Consider the following 19206-nt stretch of genomic DNA (forward strand, 5'->3'; position numbering starts at 1 on the left):
TATGAGGCAGACAGTCTACTAATATTCTACTGACTGGTAGGCAAGTTGCAATGTTACTGTATTGGAGTCATTTTTTACTGTAAGGTATCACTCTATGCTTGTACTCTTTGCACCTCTGCACAAGCCTTAGTCTGTGTGGTGGTCTTGTGGACAGGACAAATGCACCAATATATTGGTTATGGGGTGGCGATGGCGCAGTGGAAAAGACACATGCCTTTGGTGTGAGAGACCCGGGTTCGAATCCACTGTGAGACACAATTGTGCCCTTGAGCAAGACACTTAACCCCTAGTTGCTCCAGAGGCGTGCAAACTCTGACATATATAGCAATTGTAAGTCGCTTTGGATAAAAGCGTCAGCTAAATGAATAAATGTAAATGTAATGTAAATATATTGAGCTATCAGGCTCATGGTCCCAACCTGGTTAACCGTATCACTGCAGCCCCCCTCCCATTCACTCTAATTGACTTCATTTTTAGTTTTCTCACTACTGTCTATTAATAACCTTGTAATGAAAACATTTTAATATTTTACACTCCTTTTTCTCACATAACTCAATCCACTTTTGAGGATGAACAAAGTTTGTCAGAAAAAGAAGTCAAAAATACTGATTAAGCGACTGTTCACGCCTGCATCGCCACTTTCTCCACCTTTCAAAAGCGATCGTAGCTAAGCAATCATGAGCCGCATTCTCCATGAAGACGAGGAAGTTTCAACAATGGATACATTGATTTCCAGCCCTTGAATAAGCTACAAGATATATTTATGGAGATGAGTAAAAAACTGCCCTGTACAGCTATAATCAGCTGTTCATCCATTTTGTCTGAGCTTTCAATGTTGTCACTGTGTGTCTGCATTTAAAATCTTGAGCGTGCAAAAGACGAGACTTGTGAACTGGTGGAAAAGAATATAAAAGATCTGTTCACTTTTTTGTATGATCATCCTATATAAGACAAAAAAATGTGGCTCATCAATATGCATCTGATAAAACAGGAACATTGTGTGGGGAATCGACTACTTGAGATCAGGAATCAAGATACTTTTCATATACAGTAATTCAAATTTCGATAACAAAAAAATGTGATTTTAAACCATTCAAGCGTGTACGGAAGAGGATTAGGGACAATCAATAATACAAAAATAAATAACTCATTAAATAATGAGATTAAAGTCATTATAATTCGAGATTAAACTCGTTAAATTTCGAGAAAAAAGTCGAAATACAATCTTGAGAATAAACTCATTAAATAACGAGATTAAAGTCATTATAATGCGAGATTAAACTCGTTAAATTTCGAGAAAAAAGTCGAAATACAATCTTTAGAATAAACTCATTAAATATTGAAATTAAAGTCATTATAATGCGAGATTAAACTCGTTAAATTTCGAGAAAAAAAAGTCGAAATTAAATCAGTGTTCACATATAGCCAAAGAAATACTATTGACTATAGCGAGTACATCGCGCAAATTAGACTGATTTTTCCTTCTAAAAAGACCTAGCCGCATGCAAATTCTCTTTAAAGATCGTATGCTTATTATTATTCTGTCGTAGTTAGCTAAAGTCGACAGTATTTCTTTGTTATTGAAAGAAAGTCTAAAATATAGCTTGACCAAGTGATCCAACTCTGCCATGTCCTCTATGGCTATATGTGAACACTGATTTCATTTCGACTTTTTTTTCCCAAACCACTACTTTATTTTCTAAATTTAACGAGTTTAATCTCGCATTATAATGACTTTAATCTTGATATTTAATGAGTTTATTCTCAAGATTGTATTTCGACTTTTTTCTCGAAATTTAACGAGTTTAATCTCACATTATAATGACTTTAATCTCATTATTTAATGAGTTTATTCTCGAGATTGTATTTCGACTTTTTTCTCGAAATTTAACGATTTTAATCTCGCATTATAATGACTTTAATCGCGAGATGGTTTTATTTTTTTTATTATTGGTTGGCCCTAATCCTCTTCCGTAAGCGCGAGGCGACTCACACACATCAAAACAGAAAAAAAAAGTGATTTAATGTGATTTTAAACCATTCATGCCCTGTTTTCAGTGCTGCATTTGTAACTATTGGGAAACTCTTAAAATGACAGCAACTGTCGTCTCGATAATAAATAACACTAATCGAACAACAAAATACAATGAGACATTCACAGGCCTTGTGTAAGTGTTCAAGCCTGTTGATTTTTGTTCATGATATTCAGCTACAACTAAATGTTTTGCAATAAGATTAAATGTGAATGATATCTTTTTTTTTTTCCTTATTGGATTCGGAACCGATAAATTCTGACGATACCCAACCCTAGGGGTCATGCATGGCATGGGGAATCTATGTCCAGAAAAGCTTCAATCCTGTCCGAATTTGAACCATTATGATGAGTGTTTCTAAACTCACAAGTCAGTTTTATTCCGACAGCGTCAGGCAGCGCAGTAATTGCATCTAAATCAATCTCTGAGACGCATATAAATGATTGATGGGCCAGTTATGGCCTCCAGGTTGCTAGTTGACAAGCCCTGTATCACAAAAAAAAGATTGTTACTGTATGCACTTACACTGAATTTAGTGTTGGGCTCCTCATTCAGATTGACCCTGGTGAAAACATTGCCTGAGTTCTCCTCCACGGCAAATATACTAGTGCTGTAGGGAAACTGCTCCAAATCCACTTTATAGTGAACTCGACTGGCCGCTGTACCCTGAAAGATAAAAATAAATAAATAAATACATTAATAAATAAATAAAACAAAGCCATTGTTTGTTCCAACTACAACAATATTTTTTATTAAAGGGATAGTTCACCCACATTAATTATTCGCCCTCATGTTGTTCCTGACCCACAAGACTTTCGTTCACATTCGGAACACAAATGAAGATCTTTTTGATGAAATCAAAATTGAGAGATTTCTGTCCCTCCGTTGACAGCTACACAACTACCACTTTAAAAAGTTAAAAAGTTTAAAAAGTTCATAAAGAGATCATAACACGAATCCATATGATTTAAGAAGACTCAATTGCTTTATATGTTGAACAGATTGAATTTAGTTTGAATTTATTAATATAACCATTCAATAAAAGACACATCAGTTGTAATAAACGGAAGCATAAGTGTGCTCGCTTGACATGTCTCTCACGGGGATTTCGGATGCCCCAACGCCTGTGATGAGACGACTCAACGCCTGTGATGAGACGACTCAACGCCTGCGATATGTTATGGCGCCGTTTGATTCATAAACAATATTTATATTTAATATTTATATTTAAACAATATGAATGTAAGCCAGAGGAGAACTGGCCCCCGACTGAGCCTGGGTTCTCCCAAGGTTTTTTCTCCATCCAATCTGATGGAGTTTGGTTCCTTGCCACTGTCGCCTTGCTTTTGGCTTGCTTTGAGCTTGCTCAGTTGGGGTTATTTAGTGTTTAGCAATGTTGTTGATCTGTGTTGTGCTACTTTCATGTTATCACTGTGAAGCTGCTTTGATACAATCTGTATTGTGAAAAGCGCTATATAAATAAATGTGACTTGACTTGACTTGACATGTGAGAACCAATGAGGGTCATTCTTGGGTTCCAAGAGGTTTGTTCTCACTCGTCAGGAAGTGAGGTTGAGCTTCTGTTTATGTTCGTGGATCAATGTTTTTATTTGAATAAAAGCCTAAATTCAGTCTGTTCATCATATAAAGAGATTGAGTCTCTTTGGAAAATTCAGACTAAACTGCTAAATTATGTTAGTAGTACGATCTCTTTATGACCTTTTTGAAGCATCACAGTAGTATTTCCATTTGTGTTCCGAAGATGAACCAAAGTCTCACGCATTTGGAACAACATGGGGGTGGAATTAAGGACAGAATTTTCATTTTTGAGTAAACTATCCCTTTAATATTAAAAACAAAATAAAATGTTTTTCAAAAGAGAGAATGTGGTAATTATAGAGATGAACTGAGCATCATACACTAAATGACTAAGGGTCACATACTACTACAGCAAGTCATTTCGAACACAACTCAAGGAAACATGTGCCTTGTTGCTAGGAAACACAAGTCAAATGAAAACAATGTGTTCTAAAATCGGCTCAAAATTGTCCTCAAGTTAGACAGAATCATAGTACAAATGTACACTTTTCTGTGCAATAGCCTCTATGCACGATCGCTTCCGGGTTTGTCTCAGCACGTCCAGTTACATCCGGTGCTGTGTCAGTCTATGGTCCGAAGCCGGTTTTGCGTTAGGTGGAGATAGTGTCAAATTACACTTGCTGTTTATAAAAACGTCCTGCGGTTAACGTGAATGATGTTAACAACACTGTGAGGCAGTTAGCTGTCACACAAGACTAAAAAAGAGAAGTTATTTAAATTATATATTTCAAGCTACATCAACAACTTTGAGGGTTACTATTCTCTCATATCGTACAAAATTCGACTAGCGAATCAACGTTTCTAAAATCGTTGTCTCCGTTTCGGAGAAAACGGATTTTATTAAAGTTTTGCCGCTGACTGAGATTCTTTCGGACACACGTCAGCAGGGTTCGTGCATAGAGCCTATATGGCCAAAAGTCATGTACCGTATTCAAGCTAGAGCTATAAATCAAGATACAAGACACAAACTCTAATAGGTGTAAAGCATGTTTAATCCAAAATCTTTCAAGCAATGGTTAACGGAAATTATTTTGCAGAGTGCTCTTAGCAGGATTCAAATACATCTGACAGACTGAATTTTGTTCACTTTATTCTGTTCTTTTAAAGGCACGTATCCCGCTGCGAGTTTCATAAGTCTGTGAGAGTCAATGTGTAGCGTTGGCCTGGGGACAAAAGGGTTTTGTAACCCACTGAGATGGAGATAATTACGAGGGTGAAGCCGGGTGAGAAATGGAGCCTGCGGGTGGCCCTGTCCTCGCGAGAACGTGCTGAAAAACCCATCCATCCACCCACGGGTGGGGACAGAACAACACATAGTGCCAGTCGGGGCACGCGTTTGCTATGGAATCAGACTACAAATGATATTTCAGCTTACTCCTGTGTCTTCAGGGCCTATGGAGAGGATTGGGGTCATGGGGCTTTCCAAAGAACGAGGAGTTATGCCACACTGTTTTTTTTTTTTTATCATACATTACATCGCTACTCTTTTAAAATCCTGAGGAATTTAAATTAACATCTCTGTCATTTCTTAATTTTCTTTATTTTATGGTACTAATTATATTTACACTGTATTTAAAAGTATTCACTTTCAGAGCATATTCCTGGAAATTAAATGTCCAATATAAACTGCCATAAATCTTGAACACTGTAGCGCATAGACTTAAGTTTGATCTGTTTTCAAAGACGACACTTGGCAGATTATTCTTGTACTGGAAAAAAAAAGTTCATTGTTATATATAATGCACAATACTATTTTCAATTTTTAAATGAAATACTGTATATATGAAGAGTTCAGATGCAAAAGCCTCTAAATGCCATTTGAAATTTTCTTCTAAAATGACCATTTTTATCAATCTTGTATATTTAAGTTCAGTAATTTCACTTAAATGACAATTAATAGGTAATCTTCATTGCCATTTAAGTGAAATTACTGAACTTAAATATACAAGCTTGATAAAAATGATCATTTTAGAAGAAAATTTCAAATGGTACTTAGAGGCTTTTGCATCTGAACTCTTCATATTTTCAAAAATAGGACCATTCAGGACCATTTAGCCTTTTCAGATTATGTCCAGGATTTTTTTGTGTGTGTGTGTGTGTGTGTGAGTGTGTTTGTGTTTACATAGCAAGTGCCAAAACCTGCCAAACCTAAGTAAAAAAAAATCTAAAAAACAAATCGTATAATGTTTCATTTCAAAAATGACTTTAGAGCACCAGTAGGGTTAATATTTGATGTCTTTATAATTTGATGAGACTCTATAATTGCAGATATGATTGAATCGGGCCTAGAAAGAATTAAGAGCTCTCTTTTTTGTTAAGGAATTAAGGAAGGCATGGCAAAGACAGTGCTCAGGTTTAATTCATATTTATTTCTGAGTGTGTGAGGAGGATGGATGAATAAAACACACGGATGGGCATGAGAAGACGAATGCCAGTACTGTATGAAGTGCAATCTGACAGATGCTCAGAGAACAGAGAAAAGGAGAGAGCTGCCAGGAACACATTGACAGACAGCAAAACAAACCCGGTCACCAGCGGGCTGAAGAGATGACGTAAATAAGAGCTGCTGTTTGTGAAAAACAAAATCATTATGCATTATGTTCCATTACAAAATAACCCTTGAAAACGATGTTACTTAGTGGGTTTGAATTTAATTTTTTTTATATTTGTGTGTGAATTTAATTTGCCAAAAGAATATGAAAAAGTCCATCAACCAGATTGAAGTAATTTGCAGATGATGCACTGCTTTGGATGTGCTCTGAGTGATGATTTCTGCCTGAATATTTGCAAAAGGATCTATCAGCTGTGTTTTAACAGGCCGGGATGTAATATGCTGTCAAATTAGCTTTAAAACATTTACTCACTCAAAGATCACCATGTACTGTAAAATGTTGATAGTGCTATTGTCAATTGCTTAATGTGCAAAAGGATATCAAGGTGCTTCACATGAGGTCAAATACAGTATGGCAAATTAGAATTTACCTACAGTATCTAACTAAATGAGAATCCCTGAGATGCTTTCTAAATTGTTTTTGAGGAAACAAACTATGGGGTTGAATTATGCATAGGGCTGGTACTATACATTCTTAGAAGATACGTTTCTATATAGAACCTTAAAAGGTTCTATCAGCGCTAAGTATTTGAAACATCTAAAAGGCTTTTTAAGGGTTAAATAATAAGAACCCTTTAGGGTTCTTTGAAACCAGAAAAAAGGTTATATATGGAGCCTTGGCTTTCAGGTTCATTCATTATCATTTGTTTTGTCCTTTCCGGATTAAATATTTCATATTATTGACCAACATCAGGACCCTAAAATGTAGATAATCAATATCACACGAAGAGTGCCATTTCAGTTCCCTTTCGAAAGGAACTCAACAATACGTCGAAAGACGCTATGGCAGGGAGATGTATTGTCTCATTCCATATTCCCAGGGAACATATTGTCGTAACATGAGACGTTCCCTTTCGAAAGGGAACTCAACACATCTCCCTGCCATTGCGTCTTTCGACGTATTGTCACATTCCCTGTTCTCAGGGAACATAGGTTACAGTCGTAACCTGAGACAGTTTTCTCCTACAAAAATCAGCATGATTAAAAATGGTGATATTAAGTTACTACAGCAGTTCGTGAGCTTAGAATTATAAGGTTCTATCTCTACTTTTGGTCGCAATTGAGTTTTTGACATAATCTGATCCATTAGGTGTTTATTAATGCCTGTGTGGTGTTATTTTTGTGAAAAAAGATTAATAAATAAAGCTATAATAGAATATTATACTACATAACAGTTTTGCCAGCTGGGATGTAAAAAACTTCGATGCTCAATATTTCAGAACTACCCTAAACGGAAATAGAATAGAGTTTAATAAACAATAATTTAATTACAACAACAAAATGTTGCAGAACAATGTAATATATGAATGAATAATAGCCTATACTGAACCTTTGTGCCAAAAGGGTTCTTTCTTGTCATTGTAGATCATTTTTTAGCATAAAAGTTTCTTTGGAGTTGAGTAAAGAAGCCATTCTTCATATATAGAATGCCAATAAACCCTTTTTTCTAAGAGTATAGTGCATCAGACTGACCAGAGGCCTCCAAAGCCTCTGGGTGCACAGCCTGAGAAAACTGAACCAGTGCCTTTGGCTCATCCACAGCAGGCTATCCATTAGGGCCTTGTAGGCACCTAAAATATACAGTACAAGCCTTTACAGTATAATCTGACCACTAAGGCTTCGGGGACCCTGAATGTATACAGTGCTATGGCTTCTGGGGAAATGGGTCCTTTTGTGCATATAGTGCAAGCAGTCACTAAGGCTCCTGACCCTTTTCAGTGTGAGCTGACCAATAGGGCTCTAGGGCCCCTGGCCTCTTCTGCCTTTAAGGGGATACTACACTTTTTTTTTTGGCTTATTTTACAACTCCCCAAGAGTTAAACAGTTGAGTTTTACCGTTTTTGAATGTATTCAGCCGATTTTATGATATTTAGAAGAATATCAGTAACCAGACAATTTCTGGTCTCATTGACTTCCATAGTAGGGAAAAAATGTGCTATGGAAGTCAATGAGACCAGAAACTGTCTGTTTACTGATATTCTTCTAAATATAAGAGATGGATTCGAAAAGAGTAAAAACCAACAGTTTAACTCTGGGGGAGTTGTAAAATGAGCCCATTTCCAAAAAAAGTGGAGCATCCCTTTAAAGCTTGAGCAAATCGCTAGGGCTCCAGGGCCCCTGGAACTAACTCAATCACTGACCTCAGGAACAAGGGACACACAAATATACTTGTATCTGGACCAATGTAGCACCAACACAGGTACAAAAAAATACAGGCTGACACTACCACAAAAGTGACAAACAAATACTGAACATCCAAAGGAGGATATAATCGACTGAGGAGTACGTCATATTCCCCGAGGCTAATGAAGAGGCTCACAATTAAAATGGTCCACAACAACACGTGACTAGAACAAATCAGTCATATTAATGGGGAAATGTCTTTCAATCTTGGATGCATCATACCACTTCAGTGAATGATTATCACACAAGCTGTGTATAGGATTTTGTTAATTGCGCATCACATCGGAAACATTATTAGGGAAGATGGTAAATTAGAATACTAATTGAACTCTTGATACTGAAAGCCCAGTAGACTGTGATTACCCTGCCCTCATTAAGAAATGCAACTTTCTAATGATACCAACATTTCTGGATGCGTAACGAGTAATCACGGGTAGCCTAAGCCTCCAATTACTGAAAAAACAAACACAATTTAAAGAGGGACAAGAACACTTTCTGATACAAAGTCTTGGAAACTTTTTGCTCAAGTTTTTCATCCTGCTGCTCCAATTCGATCAAGCATCATTTTGACCACACATTAAAAATTAAATGATTTTCTCACTTTCTGACCAATGAATTTCACTGCCTTTTCAATGACAGTTCAATTACCTTTCCATTAGTTTGTGATGAGGACTCCATAATAATCTCTACAACAAGCCAAGAAAATACTTTAGAACAGAGAATTACTGGAAACACTGATGTTGTCTACAAATTTCAATTACAATTCGTTATTTTTTTTTCAAGAGTTTTCCAGGCCTGTAAATCACATTTATGACACTGAAAACCCGGCAAATAAACACTCATAAGTCACAATTCGCTTTTTGTTACTGAGAGTGTGCATGAGTCAAGGTGACAATCAGTGAATCATGTCATAAAGTATTTATTCTTAAAAAAAGTTTATTGACATTGATGGTTCCATGAAGAAACTTTAACATTCATGGAAACTTTTATTGAAAGTTCTTTATTGTGGAAAACGGTTCTTGAGATTTTTATAATTTTCTTCACACTAAGGGAGGGGGCGTGGAGTGGTTATTTTAAGAACTGTTGACTGAAAGGCTCTTTGGGGACCAGAATATGATTCATTTATGACGTTTATGGAAACTGAAAGGCTCTTTGGGGAGCAGAAAATGGTTCATTTATGGCATTGATGCAAACCCATTTGGAACCTTTATTTTTAAGACTGTACATTAAGTTGCAATAAATCTGTGCAATAGTCAAAGCAGGTCAAAATGACCTGCAACACCACAAGAGAAGTTACAGCTCAAATGACTACTTACAAGCAGTAAAGAATATTCAAAAAAAAAATGTTCAAAATTCAAAACCGAGCCCTGTATTCCTTAGCAGTGCTTTCCTCCAAAATTGACCCATTGAAATGTCATTTATGTCTGGAACTGAGAGGTTATTGTCAAGACTCTGACTCAGACTATGCTAAAAATACAATAATACTACTAATAATAAAAAACGAGCATTCAACAACCACCATTTGCAACAAAATGCTTTCTGCATGATCAGATGAAGTGAAGAAGATAAGCATCCCTCAGTTTCAAAGACAGATAAACAGTGTTTATACACATATTTACATTGCTGCTGTAAATGCAATGAGCTTACATGTTGTTCAGTGCCATTTATCAGAACGCTCACTAATAAAGTCCTTGTCTATCGCTCAAGTTGACGTCGGAGTCAGAAATTCAATTACGGTTTAGTGCCACAACAGATGTATGCTCACATAATTATTTGTTCAAATCTCTCATGTACAGTAGTCCCAGTGTTAAGTAGTTAACAGAAGCAGCGATGCTACTAACCTAACTTCATTTTTCAGTAGTAGGACAGCAGCTCAGGGTGACTAAATGCATCATCTGTGTTTTAATGTCACATCATGTATATTATATCAATTCAGAGCCACATTTAACATGCTAGTGTTGAGCAAGCAGAGGCATACAGTAAGAGCAATGTCCATGCTAAGTAATATGGCAACCCCCCCCCCCCCCCCAAAAAAAAAAAAAAAAAATCATAATTTTTTGTATCGATTCATTTGGATTAGTGTTAATTTAGTTAACGAAATCTGATGAAAAATGTTCATCATTAACTAAAGCCGGGTGCACAGCACACGGTAAAATTTATAACAAATCTTTTACGATTGTTGCTTGTCAGACTGTGCGAAAATGATCCTCGCTGTAAGCCATGTCACACTGTACAATCTAGGTTTTTTTCATTAATGTCAGACTTTATGGCAGTCAAGACACATTAAAAACAGAAGCATTTTTTTAGTTTTTTTTTTTTTTGTAACCATGCATGCTCTCTCTACACTGTGGAAAAAACACTGATCTCTACTGGGAAATTCTACTCAAATGAAAGTGTCATACAGCAAGTCTGTATTAATTCCAAACATGGATCTTAACTGTTTGCGATTGTGTTTTCATGATAAGGGCTTTTTTATGCTGTGTGTAACAATGCAAAGTCTTTATTGTTGTTATTTTATTAGATAAACATAAATGTCATTTGGAATTATGGGAATTACAATTAATTTCTCAAATGACAACAATCATTGCGATTATAATTTTGAGCAAACTAATCACGATTCTCGATTAACGATTATGCAGGATGACGATAATGTGACAATTTTTCATTGACTAGAATTCCCAGACGGTTGAATAAAACGTACCTAAACAAAAACAGGACATGGTTTAAATGTAAAAATAGCAGACAATATTAATCTTGATGGTTTCAACAAACTGGATTGCTATTGTTGAATAAATGATTAGCTTCAGTTTTTCAATTTGATAAGTTGTGGTTAGTTGTTCTAGTTTGATGCTATTGTTTTAATTAATATCCATATTCAGCCCATTCTCACTCCCAAGGCGTCACCTAACTGACGCCTTGGGAAGCATTTGACCATGCTTCAATATCTGACGCTTTAGGCGCCCTTTAGCGTCAGTTAGATGACGCCCTAGGATCGCGTGTACCCTACCCCCACCCCACACCTAAACCTAACCGCGTCCTCTAACTGACGCTGTTAAGTGACGCCTTGGGGGTGAGAATGGGCTGCATATTGTGTTTGTGTCAGATATTGTTTTTATATAAATAAATAGCTTTATTTATATAAATGTATTATTTATTAGCATAAATAAGTAGCTTCAATTTAAGCTTTATTTTGTCTTTGCAGCTTGAAGTGCAAATTCATTCTGTAATTATAAGACTGCAGCTTAGCAAGCAACAGCAGTTTACAGTTCACCAATGAAAACAGAAATCTCTCCATTAAACTGTATATCAGCAATGTACAATGTGGAAATTGCTTATTCTTATAGGGATGTGTTGAACTAAATCCCAAACAGTGTTTTTTACTGCAGCTGATGACATGCAAGCATGACTGTCAGGATAAATTCAATTTCCAGCCACAGCTGGGACTGTTGGTCTGATTTGGCCCTGACCAGTCTTGGCATGTGCGCTGAGTTATGGGCAGAATAGAGAAGCACAATTGATCTTTTTAAGGTTGAGGTTTCTGACAAGGTGAGGGCAAAGAGAACCATTTCATCTGCACACCTCCACGGGAACACGCATTTCGATTGAAAATGTAAGAAAACAGAAAGCATGAAAGAGAAAGGGATAGGGAAAGAGTAAAGCCAAGAGACAGTGATACAATTATTAATGCAAATGTAGTATAAAACAAAACAAAAAAATCAGAAAACAAAAAGTAAGATTTTTGTTATCTAACATTAAAATATACATAATAAATATTATAATGATGATTTTTTTATTATTTCCCAATACTATCAGTGTGTGCTGCCCAGTTCAACAGGAAGGGAGTGTCTAATCGACATGTATAACATATGTGGCGTTTAGAGGTAGTACATCTGGAGAATGGAACGCTAAATTGAATTTACCCTGAAAATAATGCAAGCATGTCATCAGTTACAGTATAAAACACTACTGGTGGTTTCTGGTTCGCCAGATCCTATAAGACTAAGCAATTGTCACAATATACTTTGTAAAATAAATCTTGTTTAGTTGATTCAAATATACAGAAAACAAAACTCTTGAATATATTTCATAGATTACATGTAATGAACCTTGCAAACTCAGGCAAATCCAGCCACTAGCTTTTTAGAGGGGGAATTTAAGATGATTTTTACATTTGGTTACTGTTTCTTAAATTATTTTTACAGCTAAATGACATAGGAGTGACAAATACATACCCTACAACTTGTCAGTAGTTTGATATAGTTATTCAATATAGTAATTCAAAAAGTCATTATCATTAAAAAACAGACAAAACAAAAAGCAAATCACAGCAAAAAAGAACAGAAAAAAGCAAAACAAAACAAAAAGCAAATCAGAAAAAAAAATAGTAGAAAACCACACCACCACCAACAACAACAACAAAATCAACGCTGCTCTATTAAAACTACACTAAAGACAAATTGGAGTAGGATTTACTTGAAATAAGCTAGGCTAGGTAGCTTTAATTAGAAATCTTTAAGTTATATTTACTTGGAATATCGGAATTAAGTAAACTTTAAGGAAAATAAGTAATTTTAACTTGGCTAGAAATTTCCTTTGCTTTGCACTACATTTCACTAAAACAATAATATTGAATTTTATTAGTCATTTATAGTATGTGCTTTATTTAGATCATCAAAGTAATTCATATTACATCATATCAGATGTAAAGCATCATGTGAATCCAAAGACCTCAATACTTGATAGACAATACACAATGGCCGTAACATTTGATCGTTTTTGTGTTTGAATGTGTCATTTTGAGCAAAAAAATCACTCGAAATGTCACAAAATGGCAAGTTACTAATACTGACAACAAAAATCAATGATAAAACAGTGTAAATACAGCTGGAAACCAGTGAAAAATGAATCTCATTAGCATGATGGGAACCCCCGTATCAGAAAAGTGGAGTAATTTTTACTTAATTTTATTGAGTTTATATTTACACTTTCATTCCTACTCGCTTGAACTAAGTACTGATATGGAGTTTACTTCGTTTTTTTAATTCTTGCCTGAACTAACTTTTTCATGTAAATTACAATGTTTATTTTTAAGTAGTATTTACTTCACACAAAAAAAAAAAAAAAAAAAAAACATTTTTACAGTGTATATCTATAACTAAACTGAACATTTTCAAAACTATATTGGCACTGGACTGTGTTGCGTGAGTATAAGTGGTTGTGTGATGCTGGTTGTGTTTGTGACTCGAGTGTCGAGTCTGGGGCTTTATGCTGGAGACGTGACAGGCTGTTACTCACTCGTTGGCCTGGTGTGGCTGCCTATTCAGTTAAACACACACACAGCTTGGAATCTTTTGCTGATGTTTTTTTTTTTTTTTTTTTTTTCCTCTTATTTGTTTTATTGTGCTTAGCCCTTCGAATTCATGTCACATAGCACACAGTCGCTCGTTGCACCCCACAGTCACAATCACCCCAGGCAGTGACCTATAAAGACTGTCAATGACACAAGCTTATTCATGGGTGACTTGATGCTACACTTGATATATTTTCAGTCACAATTTTAAAAAAAGGAAATACCGTAGTGATGAAGGAGCACACACAATCAAGCCAACTCACCGGTGGGTCCAGGTCCTCGGCATGCACAGTGGTCACTACGGTCCCCTTGATTGCGTTGGGTGCCACCATTCCCCGGTACAGCATTTGACTGAACACTGGCGGGAAGTCGTTCATGTCCTGTCCAGACACAGAATATCAAACTATGATTAGTGCCTTGATTCCTGCTCTCTTAGCCTGGCTTTACTCTTTTGCAACTGTCAGACTGTGCGGTAGGCCCCATTAGCCAGCCCTGAACACTAAAACACCAAGCAAAAATGGCATTTATACAATAGTAGATCATGCAGTGCATTAAGGATGTGTCACAGTGCTATGTGCTTGGGGAATTTTGGGGGGGGAAGTTGGGTGAGACCTAATTATAGCTGCTGAGAGACTGCAAAAGACAGATGAAAAGGTTACTAGAGATAATAAAGAGGCAAAGCAGAAAAGGGGTGTAAATATAGTGCAAAACTAGGGTTCGGGAGCAAAGAAATCTATTCTTTTTCTCCATATAGATATGCCTTTTTACCTATAACACATACCATGCCCTCAGAAGTTTGTAAAGGTGCTATATGCTTCTGAATGTGATTTCAGCTTCATTAAACTTCCAGTGAAGAACTACATTACCCATAATTCTAAACAGATATCCACCAATCAGATAAGTTGCTGTACTAGATATGACAATCACTGTAAACGTAGCAACTGTCCACTCCCATAAATATTAAAAATGTCTTACAACACTAAGGCCGTGTGTCCACCAAAGCGTTGAAAATGCTAGGCGCTCTGCTGAAGACGTCGTGCTTTGGGCGCTTGAGAGCGTTTTGGCAGCACAGTGTTTTTTTTTTTTTTTCCGTTGAGACGTTTCGTTGCTATGATACAGAATATCCGCAACAGTTGAATGTTGTGACAGTTGGTCGGTGTGGTATTAGTCCCGCCCCTCCTCCACTGTGATTGGACGGCTGGGTAAAAGTGACAGTGATGAACGCTGCGTTTTATCCAAATTTGAACATTTTTCAACTCCCAGCGACCAGTAAAAAACGCTGGGCGCTCACCACTTCAGCGTGAAAAAAATGCCTCGGTACGCTCATGGCGTTTAAAAAACGTGGCGCTCCCATTGAAAACAATTGAAAACATACGCCAGGCACGTGGAAAAACGCTTTGGTGGACACACGGCCTAAAGTCACTGATATATTTGTAAACATTTAAATATTTCACACTATATATACACTGCCGTTCAAATGTTTGGGACCGCTAATATTTTTACTGTTTTTAAAATAAGTCTCTTATGCTCATGGAGGCTGCATTTATTTGAAAACATAGAAATTAATATGGAAATTATATATAGAAATCAATACTTTTATTCAGCATTAAATCGATCCGAAGTTGCAGAAGACAGGTATAGTGTTCCAAATAAATGAAATAAAACTTCCTGATGATGAAAATGCAGCATTGCACCACAGGAATGTGGCCTTGGTGGCCTAGTATCAAAGATTGCTACTATCACAAAGATGTTAGAGAAAATAGGCAGTCGGCTCAGCATACACAGTCCATTGTGTAATTTGTAACATGAGATTTTTTCCTCCAATTTGAAATGTTCTTTAAATCAATGTTATTAAACTGTTTGGTTCAAGGTTTGAAACTCTTTGAACTTTGAAATAGTGGTGCTTACTTTGCAGAGGGTATTCACTTTTTCCCACAAAGTTATATATGTGAAAGATACAGCAAGAATGCTGATGACACAGGTGATTCCGGGAGATGCAAGAGATGCGATGTGACCTAATACACTCAATAGATCACCCATCTCCGAGTCCAAGGAGAGGCCAGGTGGGTTCAGGTATCCAAATTACACCTCCCTCCCCTGTCAATCCCCCCACTCTTGGTTCTTTCTGTGAGAATGCGCTTATTCAAGGATGCCCTTGAGTCTTGAGTACCGACTAATAAAACTTTGCAATTGCTCACATCCCCAAAATAAAAGGTCTTGAGGAAAGTACTTTGGAGTGAAATTGGTATTTTTTTTCCCTCTTATTTTTCAATCCCATACATGTGTGTGTGTCTTCTATCTCCCCAGTTGAAAATACAATATGTCAAGCCTTAAAGTAAATCTGCAAAGTGTAGTGAGTTCACGATGGTGCTCTAAGTCGCACTGGGACCGTTTCCATCAGGACGGTGCCTAGGGGCCTCTATCCCATCATAATCACTCTGATATCCCGAGCCTCCATGCATCAGGTAGCACATTTGTTTCCACCGTTCACTTCTGCTTTTCATTTTCCACAGCAACTAATTTTCAATTAGACACACCGTGCACAGAAGGAAAATTAATAAATAATTCCAACACAAAAACAATTAGGGGTTCTTGGGAGACTGTCGAGGACATAATAAGATGTGTTTCCTTGCATGAAAATGCTTTTGCTTAAACTCTTTATCTTTGAAGCTGATCCAACTGCAAGAGGTTTGCTAACTGAAATAAACATGAAAAAAAAAAAAAAAAAAAACAGATGTAATTTTAAACAACTGGTTAAATGTCTAACAATGCCCTAACAAAGCGGAATATAACAGTCATGTGAATAGGGTAAGACATTTTGAAATTGTAGGTTAACAAAAAACTACAAACTACTCATAATGTAGTTTAGTTGTAGTCTAATTATCTTTCTGAAATGCATTACAATAAGTAACTAATGTTGTTGAATCAGTATCTTTTGAAATAAGAAAAGCTATCAGATATTATTTAGCAATGAGAGCAGAATTCATCTGGAACACAAACCACAAGGATCTCACAGAGATCTCACATCCTTTACACTAAATTCAACTACTAAAACTAAAAATTAAATAAAACAGCATTTATATTACAGAGATAAATGTAATGATTAACAACAGCATTAAACTAAACACTTCACGACCTTAAATCGCTGAAACATTTTTGTGAACTTGAATTTATTTGAACTGTCAAAATTTCACTTAAATTCACTAAATGTGCTAAATGACAATTTAGGAGAGAATATTTATTATTGTGTGAAGTCCCTTTAATTCTGTTTGTGAACAGATTGTGACAAAAAAGGCAATATAGCACATTTTGAAAAACTACCCTGAATCTTTTATGCAACTCAAAATCCAATACAAAATTTCATGGTACAAAACTTGCAATCAATACTATTATTATAATCAACTAATTACAGTAGTTAACATTTGAAGTGGATAAAAAAAAGAAATAAATAAAACAAAAACTTTAAACAGCTCAACACAAGTGGTTTCCCCAAATTCAATTAAAAATAAAACTTTTAATGACTTATGCAGTCTCAAAATTATTCAACCCCTTCATGGCAAGAATCTTTATTTAGTAGAACACCTGCTGAAAATGAGATGCATAACCAGACACCAGCTTCTGGCAGCGTTTCTGATGAATCTTAGACCATTCCTCATGAGCAATTGCCTTCCCTCAGTAATTTTCTTGGGTATTCTATTCAAACCGCCTTCTTCAACTCCCACCAGATAATTTCTATGGGTTCAAAACAGGTGACTTTGATGGCCACTGGGTGCGTTTCCCGAAAGCATCGTTATGCAAACTATGGTCGCAAGTTCCATTGTTATCAGCATAGTTCAACGAGTCGGTGTTTCCCGAAACCATCGTTCCAACGGACATTCGCAAACAGCATTGCAACGTTGTGTGGTTTGAACGACAGCTCTCGACCTATGGTAAGAGGCATCGTTCCTATATTGCATGACATTTGAACGTAATAAATCCTTATCTTGAGCAAAATAAGCAAGCTGACATTCAGTACAACCGGTGCCTTTTATTTAGAATACGTACAAATGTAATTTACGTCTTTTGGTTTTTCAAAAGATTTGAAGTAACGTGTTTGAAGAGTGCGCATGTGCGAACGTGCTCTACTATGTAAGAACGAGCCAAATATTGAGTCTGGTAATAAAGCAGAACAACTGAGACGAATTAGAAATAGTCCCCAGATGACATGTTTGTAATTTATATAATACTCCACTTTTTTTGGAAATAGGCTCATTTTACCACTCCCCCAGAGTTAAACAGTTGAGTTTTACAGTTTTTGAATATATTCAGCTGATTTTTTTTTTTTTTATCTTTAGGAGAATATCAGTAACCAGACCGTTTCTGGTCTCATTGACTTCCATAGTATATTTTATTTTCCGACTATGGAAGTCAATGAGACCAGAAACTGTCTGGTTACTGATATTCTTCTAAATATCAAAAAATCGGCTGAATGGATTTGAAAACTGTAAAACTCAACTGTTTAACTCTGGAGCAGTAGTAAAATGAGCCTATTTCCAAAAAAAGTGGAGTATCCCTTTAAGGCGGGCATACACTGTGCGATTTTCGTCCGATTTTGAGCCGAACTCCAGCCCATTCTCACCCCCAAGGCGTCACATAACTGTGACTGAAAAAAACGTCAGTTAGATGACTTCCTAGGATCGCGTGTACCCTACCCCCACCCCAGACCTAAACCTAACCGCGTCCTCTAACTGACGCTTTCCTTTAGCGTCAGTTAGATGACGCCGTAGGATCGCGTCATGTAAGTGATGCTAAAGGGCGCCTAAAACGTCAAATATTGAAGCATGGTCAAAGGTGACGCCTTGGGGTGAGAATGCGTTGCAAACTCTGACTCGTGCGACTCTTTTTTTATTTCGGACCGATTTTCAGCTTTGTCGTGAGTCGTTTGTCGTGCAGTGTACAGGGAGAAACGAGAGGCGATTAACCTCTCACGATCGACAATCGGATGGTCAGATGAATTTCTGGGATGTCAGAAATTTTGGTCGCTCCTCGTGACTATATCGCACAGTTGAAGCAAAGCTACGAACCGATTGCCCTAAACTCAGTGTTTTTTCCCTCACTGCACCTGCGAGAAAACAGAAGTTTAACCATTTCATCTGCAGCAAAAATAAAATTAAAATAAAAACAAAAAGAGGAAGCTCTTTAAGTTCTGTAGTTCAAACTAGCTGCAAATTATTGTTGCTTACCTCCAGTTCGTGTTGCAAAATGAATAATATTACCCACGTCTTCCAAGCCACCTGTGATGTAACACCTTTCTAATTTGCAGTCAAACAATGTTTTTGAAATACACCTGTTTTTAATTTTCATTGATGATTAATTATGGCAATGTTCGGACATATTATAGACTGTTAATAGTTATTTTATATGCCTATAATTCATTGTAATCGACCTAA

The 19206-nt window shown here is 36.5% G+C and overlaps 1 protein-coding gene across 3 annotated transcripts in view; it reads right to left on the bottom strand.

The window, feature by feature from the left end:
• pcdh15b (protocadherin-related 15b) overlaps positions 1-19206 on the bottom strand; it is a 310069-nt gene that overhangs the window by 159385 nt on the left and 131478 nt on the right. For all 3 annotated transcript variants that reach the window (XM_089121979.1, XM_089121980.1, XM_089121981.1), the window contains 2 exons: positions 14041-14157; positions 2559-2699 (listed from right to left, as the gene is read on the bottom strand). In XM_089121979.1, the coding sequence (XP_088978105.1) occupies positions 2559-2699; positions 14041-14157 (258 nt within the window). The remainder of the gene's footprint in view (positions 1-2558; positions 2700-14040; positions 14158-19206) is intronic.

This window comes from Pimephales promelas, chromosome 17 (assembly GCF_988280905.1).
Source record: "Pimephales promelas chromosome 17, fPimPro1.hap1.1, whole genome shotgun sequence".
Taxonomy (NCBI): Eukaryota; Metazoa; Chordata; class Actinopteri; order Cypriniformes; family Leuciscidae; genus Pimephales; species Pimephales promelas.